The sequence below is a fragment of the Natator depressus genome, chromosome 6, assembly GCF_965152275.1.
Source record: "Natator depressus isolate rNatDep1 chromosome 6, rNatDep2.hap1, whole genome shotgun sequence".
In the NCBI taxonomy this organism is placed as follows: Eukaryota; Metazoa; Chordata; order Testudines; family Cheloniidae; genus Natator; species Natator depressus.
This window is the reverse complement of record NC_134239.1, coordinates 40,859,829-40,872,062: the sequence shown is the minus strand read 5'-3', so window position 1 is coordinate 40,872,062 and position 12,234 is coordinate 40,859,829. Positions and strand designations below refer to the sequence as shown.

The window sequence follows — 12,234 nt, the reverse complement described above, 5'->3', positions numbered from 1 at the left end:
TAGACTCCATGTCTCCTTCCTCATAACTTGAATGAGCTTCACTTTGGGGGGAAACCTTCAGAAGAATCCATTTCAGAGGTTCACTGGAGTATATAAGAGAGGGGCAAAGAACCCCAAGTTATCTTTCACCTAGGAAGTGAGCACTTTGGACTCTGTGGGAAATTCTGACAAGAGGAGTGGTCAGCCATCTTGCTGGAAAGTAGATGGGTAAGGAAACTACCTTGGACAAGGGCTGTAGCTTGTTGTGTTAAGTCTTAGCCTCTAGAAAACATATTTCACTTTTATTTGCTTTTAGCCATTTCTAACTCTGTCCTTTATACTGGAACTCACTTAATATCCTATCTCCTTTTGTGAATAGACTTCTTTTACTTCTAATCTAAATAAGTCCAGTGCTGTGTTGGATTTAAAGTGAATGTTAACTCCAGTTAATGTGGCAAGTTACTGAGTATGGTATCTTTAAAGGAACAAACAAACCTTAATATCTCTTTGAATGGTCCAGGAGAGGACACAGACACACAATCATCATCATATAGGTCTCCTCTGTACATGGAGCTATGGGTTGCCTCTTCTGCCCGATCTTGATTTTAAAACCACCCCCTTTATATGGCATCTTGTTTAGACAATGCAGGTACTTACCGGTGTGCTTTCTGCTGTGCATCTGTAAATGGGACAACTTAAAGTATCGTTTGTTACAGCCAGGGTATGCACACATGAAGGGACGTTTTTCATTCGTCTCACTAGCTGATCGGACAATAGTTGGAGCTACTCCTGGCACTCGCCGAACATCCTACAATGGCAGAAACAGCAGTGTGCATAGTTAATGTGAGCATGGAGAAACACAAGCCTGCTCCCATGTAATCAGTAGAAACACTCAAATAAACTTCAGCATGAGAATGATCCTCTGATGAACCTACCATACTACAAATGACCATTTTTTATTCTATTAATAATGTATAATAGTGTTCCTTTACCTTTTCTATGTACAGCATTACAAATATGTGAAGGTAAATGCTACATTCTAAATTCCCTCTAATATTTATATCTTACAATAAATGGGCCAAGTTCCATACTAATTACCAACAGCATAAATGTGGAATAACCCCCTTTAGCATCAATGGATTAGCTTCATAATTACAACAGTGTAACAGATCAGAACCTGACCCAGAGTAATGTTTTTATACTTAATTTTACAAGCTAGAAATTAAGCTAGAGTCCAAGGAAGTCAGTGTAAGAAAAAATGTTACTGTTAGATACTGCTGTAGATTGTAACCTTGACTATACAATGGTACTGCCACAGTGTTCCAACCAAGATGGACTTTCTTCTGGGATAATTGAGTGTTAACTGCTCAGTTCTGTTCACTGCATGTAAAGTTTATCGTTTAACTTTTTTCTAAGAGCTGGTTCACTAAGTGATGAATTGTTAAACTATAAAAAAAGGACCAGGTACTATTAATATAATCTAAAGATCGTCCTATTGAGATACATTAACAACACTGAAGCAGTGCAGAAAAGACAGAATACATTTCAAATTTCTTAAAAAGCTTTGTGGCCAGTCTATTCAGTTTATAGAATGTATGCATTTATTGTGCTTTATGTCAAGGAACCTCAAGCATAATATACAGCATGGGATCCATTAGTATTAATTCTATAACCAGCTAGAAATGGATGGGAATCAACCCTCCTGGATTTTATGGCCCTTTCAAGTGTTTAACTGGTGTGTTAGCCATTAGGATGTGATCACTTAGTGTACTTTTGTCTTCAGGGAATGATGTTCAAATTGTTACAATTTCACAAATCCACACATTCAAAACTTCATCTGACACCTCATTTTTGCTCAACCTTATCTACAATCCCAGGTCTAATCTACTATAACTACATAAAAACTTATGTGGCCAAAGTTACTGAATACCTAACTTTCAAGTTCGATGAGAGGCCTCCAATTTTTGGCAATCCTAAAGTTAGTGAATAATGCAGCTCCAAAAGATATGTTTTAGAAGGAAAAATACTTTATTTTTTTATACTACAACTGTGTCTAAAAGGTGATCTTATTTTGTTCTTCAGTGAAATAGGAGGTCAACTTATCTCAGCGATTTCTTAATGACACAGGGAGACCTAAAGTTAGCAAGAGAATTATGAATACCAATCAAATAATCAATAAGTAACTGGAACCCTATAAAAACAGTAATTCTTCTTCCCTATGTAGAATGTCCTAATATACTTACTTGTATTCCTCTAAAGACTCCATGGGTGTGTATTCTATATTGGGCCCCACAGCTGTATAACATAGGACCAGTGTGGTTGTCACTCTCATATCCTGTTGCATGGCTGCAGATAAAGAGGGAACAATGCATAGAGTTAAATATTTTTTTAGTGCACAGCTCCAAGCAAGAGGATTTGTTTCTTAATATGGTGATAAATTGTTTAGGCTTTGATTTGGTAGTCAGGAGATCCATCCTCAAGTGAAAATTACTGGAGAAAGATTCTTCTTTCACTGCATGGGTCAGATCATGATTATCACTCCAGCACAATGCATTGACTCAATAATATAGTTGCATTTATTATTGCCCAATAAATACTGTCCAGAAAAAAAGGAGTATTGTCAAGGTTTAAAGTGTGGTACATTACCACAAAGATGTTAAGAAAAAAAGACACATAGGAACATAAACTTATGTGCATATGTGCAAGTTATTTATCAGCTAAATGCCGAGCTGGCTATTGCTAATATCTTTGGAATGAGCAAAATGCCTCAAGTTTCACATTAAGTACAGTGGATTTTGTCAGCACCTCATGACTCAGATATTACCAGATAGTACTGAGAAAGTGATGACATTTATAAGAATAGCAGTCGTGTACTCATAAGTACAGATTACAAATCAGTGTCCTAACCATTTAACCCACATATCAGCTTGCAAGATGCACTGTAGTTTAATTCTTTGTAAAAATCAACTTAAGCTAAACACAAAGGGGATGATCCTCAGTTGGTGTAAATTATCAAGATTCCCCAGGCAGCAGCATGGCAACATTTAAAATAAATGGTTTGTTCACAATTTTGTTTACCTAGTTAAGATGTATCCTGCAAAATGTTATGTTTTTATGTGTAGAAGGTAGGAACACTGATGGATTTTTCCACTTTAGTAACTGTGAGATGTTCAAGTGATACATGTACACTGCAATTTTTAGTTCTGAATTAATAGTCATTTGTGTTAAATTAAGAGCCATAGGTGTTTATATTTCAGTATCATGAACATTCATAAACTCCAGGAGTGGAGTCCAGGGAGACACAATGGGGGAACAATGTAGGTGGATGAAAAGTAGGATTCTGAAGCAAAGCCTAGAATAACCAGGTTTATTGCCATCACAGTTAGAGGCCACTGAGGCTCCAGACCTCTGACTGAAAAGGAAAGCAGGGCCCACTGAAAGAAAGCAGTCTATGTAAAGGTCCAGTCTTTCAAATGATTTACAAGAACAAACAATGGAACTGTGGGCTGGAAAGAGTCTGAAAGTTTCATGAATTTGACCAAAAGGGAGAAAGCTTTTGTGACTATGGAATATTTGTAAAATATCTGTGTTTCTTCTTTAGCGAGTCCACATAGAGACTAGCAGTCTGCTTCTGACGCCTAACAGAGGTGTTCCTTTGGTTCATGTGGCACAGTTCTGTGGGGTCAAACACTGCTAATGGCACCCTCTTCTACTAATTACACTAAACCCAGAGGAAGGCTTCCGGCACGCATGCAAAACCTCTGCTGGGGAGACTGCCATCATCTACATGTTTACCTTCATATTCTGGAGGCTTCTCTCCCCAAAATTCATCATGGGGTATCCCAATAACAGCTTTTTTTTATCCAACTCTTCAGGATGGTGCTGCACGACAGTGACCTGCCTAGAAGCCACAACTGGCTTTCTTGAAAGAAAGCCAGATTTTTAGTTCAATTTGTTTTTTTCAGAGCCAAATCTGAAAAGCTATGGCGTCACACCCTTGGCTGGGCAAGTCAGTGGATCAAAAGTGACACAGCAAGCATGTGTTCCACTTCTTCACAAATTCTACGACAGCTGTGATTTTCCTGGTTTGGAAGGGTTCGTTTTTTTCAAGAACACCTAACCCTGGCAGAAGCAAAGAGTCAAAGACTAGACCTCACAGGAAAGTAGAGGCTTGTTTAAAGTTCAGAATGAAACAGGCTAAAAGAGGATTGCAAGGTGAATAAAATATTTTAATAGTGGCATTACCATTAGTAATAGGGAGAGAACAATGCTGGCACCTGTTCAGGGCAGGAATCCTCTTTTATCTATGTATCAATGCCTACCAAAATGGGACTCCAATCCTGATTAAGGCCTCAGGTCCTACCAGAACACAAACAATAGAAAATCATTTTCTCAGCTACAGCATGCACCAATATCAGAGAGCCACGAATGACCCCATCAATGTTGAATTTTCCTCTTGATTCAAAGGACAGCAGCAATGAAATCTGGTACTTGTGTAAAAGCCTATCAAAGGGAAGAAGCATCTACCACATGGCAACATCTGTTTTAATCACAGAGGGGAAGGGTGTTAGCATGTTATAATAAGAGAGTCATCCGTGCAGTTCACAGCAGAAGAAGTTGCTGATCTGAAGTGCCATAGGAAAGCAAGGGTAAATGTAAACTATCATTATTAGTCACTGGTTTGAGTAGCCTAGTTTAGCTTTATAATCCTTCACCTATCAGATCCACACCCCCGATGGCAGCCTAGGCAGTTCAAGAGACAAGATAGTTTGTAGGAAGATACCCTAAAAATATGGTAAACTTTACCCTGGAAGAAACCTCTGAAGGTACAACAAGTTACAGTAGAAATCATGCTACAAAACACAGACTAACTTGCACTCTACACTGTCTGAAATACAGGAGACTTGCAAGGTTTTCATTTGTAGGTGCCAAGGATTTTCTGAAGGACTATTCAGTTCTGTAATGGAAAGTAGCCAGCAGAACCCACTTCTCCTAGGAATTAGAAATGGAAGAAAGCTGTATGAGATCCCCTGGAATGCTCCTCATGGTATTTTCTCCAGTCTACTTTTAAAATATCTCCATGGATGAGGCTTCTACCAAATCGCTCTGTATTCCCCAAGCTTAAATTTCACTGACAGAAAGTTTTCCCTAACATTCCTCATACATTTTTTTATTTCATCCCATTACTCCTGGTCATATGCCCTCTTTGCTTTGGTGAGCAGAACTGTAGTAAAAGGCTTGATCACATTAGAAATTGTTTTCAAAGCCACCTGACCACTCATATATTAACTAGTGAGGAAACTACCCATTTAACAGTTCCCCTGAAAAGGCACCTTAGTAAGAAGAAACCATAGTTCCAATTTCTTAAAACCCACCAGCATTGTCAGGGACTTATCATATTCGGCCCTGTTATACTAACTTTGTTCATGCCGAGTAAGACTTCTTGGGTAAGAAGGCATAACTCAATAATGAGTAAGGGTAGAGTAATCTGACCCTAAACGATTGTAATATTCTAACATTGGGAACAGTTACTGGAAGTCAATGGGACTATTGGTACAGCAATGTAAGACTTTCACAAATTGTGCCTGTAGCTGCTGCTTTGAATTGAAATCTCACTCTACATTGATAGTGACTGCCACACAGCTTGTGAAATAGACTGGATTTTTCATGTCTCTCACTATCTCCCTTTTGTTAAGAGCAAACGTGATGCATGCCAAGCTATGTGAATTTTTTGATACACCCATAATTTATTTAGCATACGCACTAGAATGTGGAAGACTCAGTGGAAGAACTAGTGTAAGTCTGGCAGCTCCTCTACAGCTTTTCAGACTTTCCAAAAATTACAGAATCACAACCACTGGTTTCATTTTACACAGGAGATAGCAACCAGAGGAAAGTCCAACCTCTATGAGCAATACAAGTCATCAGTGAGTTCATGCATGCAGTACACTAAAATAATTACAAATACACATCTTTCAGCTGGAGATCTTAAACAAAGAAACAAACAAAAAAAAAAGAGTGGGAAATTCTTTGACTTTAAGCTCTTTGGAGTAGGGACTATATTTACCTGGGTGAGCAGGCAATGCCTAGTACATTGTGACCACTAATGGAAAGTAAAAATATTAATACATAATAAATAAATAAATGTGTCCTGCTTGTTTACCAAGGGATCAACTGTCCTACATCTCTACAAATACATTGTAATCTATATAATTTTGCGTCTGAGCTAAATAAGAAAAAACAAAGATTATGGTTTAAAATAAAGAAGTTGCAATTGAAGCCAGGGTTTTAATTGTAGAGTGGGAATTTGGAATAATCAAGAGGTCCAAGAAGAAAAAAATGGGAGAAAAAACTGTTTCCTCTGTTTAATGTTTAAAGTCATATTTATGACTGATGGGGGGAAAAATGCTGAAAAGATTCAAGGCTAAGCAAAGCCAGATGCAGTTAAACCTGTTGTCAGGACAGTACTATTTTAGTGATGCAGGCAAAACCCTACAGGAGTTCTTGATTGAATAAAAACTGCAGGATTGGCCCTTAAGGGTCCCAATTCTGCCTTCATTGGTGAATACAGAATTCCCTGGGATTTCAATGGAAGTTGCACAGATCTATCCAAAGGCAGAACTGGACTTTAAATATTTAGAGTTCATCCAGTTGATTGCTGAGATGACCCCATATATATATTGTCCTTTGGTTCTAGGCAGCCAGCTGCAGACCTGGAAAAAATGCATAAAATGTAGCTCCACATTTCTGCAAAACAAAGATTGATACTTATGCAACATAAAATGCTAAGCAAGCGTTATATACTGTAGAGCATTTAGAAACATTTGCCTTTAGCATTAGGCCAGAAAATCCTTAACACTTGGAGAGTAGCTCTTTTAAAACGATTAATCTCGACGCTGTACAGATTGTACAGAGATTAATAAAAATGAAGGTTTTACAGATGAGAATGTGTGATGAAAAACAGAGCAGCTTTAGAGAGTTGTACCAATCTAAGACTTTATAAAAAAAATCTCATAAAAGATTACTTTCTAATCTGAATATATAAAAAAACCTTACAACCTGCAATTTCTCTCTCACACCAACTTTACTTTGTTACACTAGAACTGTCTGATTAGTTTACAACTAGACTCAACTTAAATCTGGAGGGTGAAGCTTGATTTTTTTAATTATTATTTCATATGAATAAAAAAAAAGGGAAGCTATAGGGCATATTGAGAAGAGTGAGCAAATATCAGCATGAAACATGAATGCCCATTGACTCAAAATGGAAGAATTAAAAAATTCAGAAGGAAAGATTACACAAAACAGGCACCACGTTAAGATGCAATTTACTAGTGTTTCAGTGCAGGAACTGGAATATTTGGTGTAGAAACAGAGCCAAAAATGAGACAGAACAAGGGATCGGGCAGGCTGTGTGATAACAGTACAGAAGAGAAATAAAGCTAATTTTCTTTGCTAAAATGTTTACCACCCAATATTACGGGAAATATATGCCACCACGGAGGCAATAAAGAGAAGTCTGATTAATGATATAGATGATGTTTCCTCCTGTTATTGGCGGTAATGCTGTTAAGCAGGAGGGAAGCATAAAGTTGCTGCTTTATCTGTATTCTCCAAGGCAACTGCACATCAGAGAAATGATTTCACTGATTCGGGCTCAGTGTGCAATCATTATGGAGAAAGAAAAGGTGGGTGTTGAGATTAAGGCACTGGACTAGTATTCAGAGACCTGGGCTCAGTTCACAGCTCTGCTTGTGTACTTCTTTGGGCAGCTCACAATCTCTCCGAGTGAAATCCTTGTCCCATTGAAGTCAATGGGAATTTTGCCATTGACTTCAATGGAACTAGGATATCACCCTCCGTGCCTCAATTCCCTATCTGTAAAATGGGTAGAGTACTTCCCTTCCTCACAGAGGACAGGATAAATTCATGATTAGGCATTCTGATGTGAGAGAAAAGGGGGAAATATTTAACACCATGAAAAACATATAATTGCATGCTCCCATTCACACTGGCTGCAGGTCTGAGCCAGCTAGGGACGATTTACATTCTCAGAACTTACTAATGGTGTTTTATAAGGCTATGATGAAGGTTCTCTTGTTAATCTATTACAGAAAGCCTAAACCTTAAGGGTCTTGTATTAGAATGCAATTGTAGTAGTGCTTTGCAAAGGATCTCTCTATTGTTCTGTCCAGTGAGACCAAGCAAATGGCAATACACACTGGTGTGCCTGGGAGCCCAGCCCATTGATTACATAGCTCAAGAATAAAGAAAAAAGGCACTGAGCCAAACTCTGCCAGTTTACATATGTGACCTCAGTGGAGGTCTACACTTTAACTTCAATTTCCAGATAGCATGGCCCTTATTTCTGCAATTTTCTATCTGCTTTGTGACAGAGCTCCTTGTTTGGTAGCCTATTTAGCTAGTCACAGGTTCAGTTACCACAACAGGGTTTAGGCTCCTGTCCAATATTGACAGGTCTGTGCAATACCAGTGGGATGCTGCAGTATCGTCTTTTTTCAGATCATGGCCCCAATTCTTGGGCCCACCTGAGACTGCCAGGGACTAGATCAGACAGCTGAATAGGTAGCTAGTCAATATTTCTCTTTATTCTCATTATTCAGTATGTGGCCATATTACTTATTTATCATACGCTATCCAAAACCTGTACTGAATAAAGAAATACTAATTTCCTCATGGGCCTTCCAAGGTTCTCATCACCATAGTATGGAGGATTTAATAGTCCCTAATGAAAGTATCTTCACATCACCTCCTAAGAGGCCATATTATTTTCCCTATTTTACAGCTATGAAACAAAGGCTCGGAGATTAAGGCCAAATTTATCAAAAGTGTCCACTAATTTTGAGTGTCCACCTTCAGATGTACAAAAGGCCTGATTTTTCAGAGTAATTAGCATCTTTATAGCACTTTATATTTTCAAAGCACAGTGCCCATTGTCTTCAGTTGCAGTTGTGAGCTCTCAGCACTAATACAAATCAGGCCCCAGCTGTCTCAACATGCACACCAGAAAATGAGGAACACAGTTAGTGAACACTTGTGAAAAGTTTGAAACGATAGAATCCTGTTCTTCTGAGTGACATTTGACTGCCTTAGCCATGGGACCACCTTTTCTCCTCCTGCAATCCTTTGCTTCATTCACTCCACACCTTCCACCGTTTGCAACAAATCGGGGAGGGGTGGGCGGGCGGAACAGTTCTACAGACAACAGTCTCATTCACTATGCAGTCCAGATCCATTTCCTGACTCCTGTCTATCCTGTGCACTAAACAAGACAGGGGTCCTGTAGATAAAATAGCATGTATCACATAATCAAAGACTATATCATAATGCCTATGCGGGGGCGGGGGGGGGGGGAGGGAAGAGGGCTGAGTAGGTTTACATAACGGAAAGTGCCAGGCAACCTTAACTTTAGGTGTCACTGCCAACCCTGCCTAGAATATGTGGTAGTGGTTTCATTTTAGTACATTAAACTTAAATTGAATATAAACCCAGGAAAAGGGCTACTGAATGAAGCTCATGTAAAATGATAGGGTTTAGAGAGTGATATGTTGTATCACTAACATATAATTTTAAATTTCCCAATTTCTTGCAAACTTGCAATACTATTTCTTTATTCTTTATAATACAATACATAAAAGAAAGTTCAGCTGAGTCATGTGGAAGTGGTGGGGGGGAAGAGGGGAATTTCTATATAAGGATTGTCATCTTTGGAGAGAAATTAAGCTCTCCGTTTCAACATAAAGATACCAATATTCATAAAATACAACTTCAAGATTGAGAAAAGTATCTGAAACAGTAAACGCCTGGGAATCACTTATGAACAGTTCATATATTTTAAAGATGTAAATCTTAGGAAGAGTACCTTATGTTCATGGCAACTGAGTTTGGAGGTACTGTGTTTTGTAACTCCCAGCCAGAGAAGACAGATAACTATTTTGGCTCATATTACCAGTGATGAGGCCATGTCTAGCACGGATTTTCCACAGATTCTACAATCTTGGCCTATACCAAAACTTTCAGCTTTGTTTTACCATCAAGATCATTCATCTTGATTTCTTCTTTTTTCCTTTCAAGAATTCTAGGTCACAAACTTTATACTGCTCACAGTCTGCACTTTGGGACAAGTAAAACCATTTATTTTGTTCAGTACTCCTTTAATATTTCTATTGTGTCCCTTTTTTTTCCACTCAGTTCCCCAAAGAATAACCTCTTCCTTGTTTTAATAACTTGGACCTCGGTCAAGGTTGATGTGTTTCTCCTTTTTGCAGGATATTTTCTTCAGAAGAGACAAAACAGTGTCTAATATTGCAAAGAAGAGGTTTGGTTGTTTTTTTTTTTTTTTTATTAAAGGGTGCAGTTTAAAGAGGAAATTACAAACAGTTATGAAAAAAGTAGGAAATAGCCTCAGCAGCAGAGCTGGTCAGCTTGATTTGTATACAATAGTTGGGTTTCAGGGGGAAGAGAAGGGGCTCCCCTTTCTTTCCAGTAAGGGAGCTGCCTGACAGATTCTAGGTGTACCACAGAAGACCACTTCTTCAGACTCACGCTCATTTCACTAGTTTGCTCTGACACACGTGGTTTACTACACTACAATCTAGTGCCTCTAGACTTCAAGTACCATTCACTAATGAAAGTTAGAAGCAGATCAGCAGTACTTCATGCTATTGTGCAATACTGAAGCCAGCCTGCACAAATACCGTACCTGATAGATCTGGATCGAGTCAGTTTTCTACATATTAGTTTGGGAATCTCCCTTTTTAAAAATATATACATATATATTGACTCAGAAAAGGGTAAAGAGCACCCATAGTTTATCTTACAAAGTCAGGCAAACGTTGGCTTTGTCTGGACAAGGATCAGAAGGAGGTTCTTGAGAACATGTTAACTAGCATGTTATTAAACTCTACTCTGTACCAGGCAAGTTATATGTTAGCAGAAGCTAGCTTCTTGAGTTGAAGTCTAGGCTCCCCCCAAGCCTTACACTGGACCAGGTAGCACTTGCTAAAGTACAACTTGCGTTGTCCACACTAGAGTTTTAGAATGGGTTAGTTACACTGTGCTATCAAAACATATTTTTAAAAATAAACCACCCTCGTCCAGACAAACCCTCTGATGTGCTCTATTCATTTCCTCCTAGCACATTCTCTTCCACAGTCCCAGAGTGCTATCCCATTTTGGAAGGGCAAGAGTGGTTAAATTTTACTGACAGCCCCGCAAGGGGATTGGGGAGACATCTTTGGAATCTCTCAATACAGTTACTATCCTGCCTACAGGAAGGGAGGAACAGAAGCCCTGGCCCTGTAAGCACCACACCCTGTGTCTTTGCTACCCTACCAACGTCTCTGATCTGCAGCACCTCTGAGGCGGGCTTCCTGCTTGCCGAGTAACAGGAAACCCATATTGGACTAGTGGCAAACAGGCTAGAATCCATTCCCTGCAGGCGGGAGGGTGACAATGGTATGGAGGAAGGAAGCCAGAGAAGATGGAAAGGGCCAGGAAAGGCAGGGACAGAGGATGTGGAGCCTGGAGAAGGGAAAGATAATAAAAAGGAGGGAAAGAAGAGCTGGCATGAGGAGCAGAGTGAGGTTAGAACTAGAGAAAAAGGAGAAAGGAATGGAGGGAAGGAGACACAGGAGGTAGCAGCAGTATTCTAAGCCTGGAGCTCTTTCATTTGTTCTTGCTCTCACTGTGTGGTAGGAGTGTGGAGAACACTTTACACCCTGCAGTCTGGGGTGGGCCAGTTTGAGGCTGATTATGGCAAGGGTGGGGAGAGCAGACCAGGGCCTGATCATCCCAGCATTGATACCCAGGTGGATGATCAGCCCCCACACACTCCGCACACCCAGAATGCTGTTCTCCCAGCTTTCTGTGGCTCTTTCCCCTTCTGCTTTCTTGCTCAGGCCACCCCTGCACTGTGTCTCACTCCCCAGGCCCTCTCTAACAGCCACCATTGTTATTTCAGTCACTGCACTGGTTACGCACTGCCTTTGCCTATGAGCTAGGCCCAGCAGCCCACTGGCAGGCCTTCCAGATGCCAAGCATGCACAAGTCCAGGGCTGAATTCAGCGCAAGATCTATTGGGCAGCCACTGTTTACACGTTACAGAAAACACATTTCTGAATTGCACTCTGACCCAACAGTAGTTACGATGGGTCAAGACGACAATACCTTGCTGCAAGGAGGTCTGAACTAATCAGAAGACAGAATCTCCCCCCGCCCCTCCCCAAAAAATTC

At 39.7% G+C, this 12,234-nt stretch overlaps 1 protein-coding gene across 4 annotated transcripts in view; it reads right to left on the bottom strand.

Annotated features, from left to right (window-relative positions):
- Positions 1–12,234, bottom strand: part of WT1 (WT1 transcription factor) — a 48,874-nt gene that overhangs the window by 17,481 nt on the left and 19,159 nt on the right. For all 4 annotated transcript variants that reach the window (XM_074955114.1, XM_074955115.1, XM_074955116.1 and 1 more), the window contains 2 exons: positions 2,223–2,325; positions 637–787 (listed from right to left, as the gene is read on the bottom strand). In XM_074955114.1, the coding sequence (XP_074811215.1) occupies positions 637–787; positions 2,223–2,325 (254 nt within the window). The remainder of the gene's footprint in view (positions 1–636; positions 788–2,222; positions 2,326–12,234) is intronic.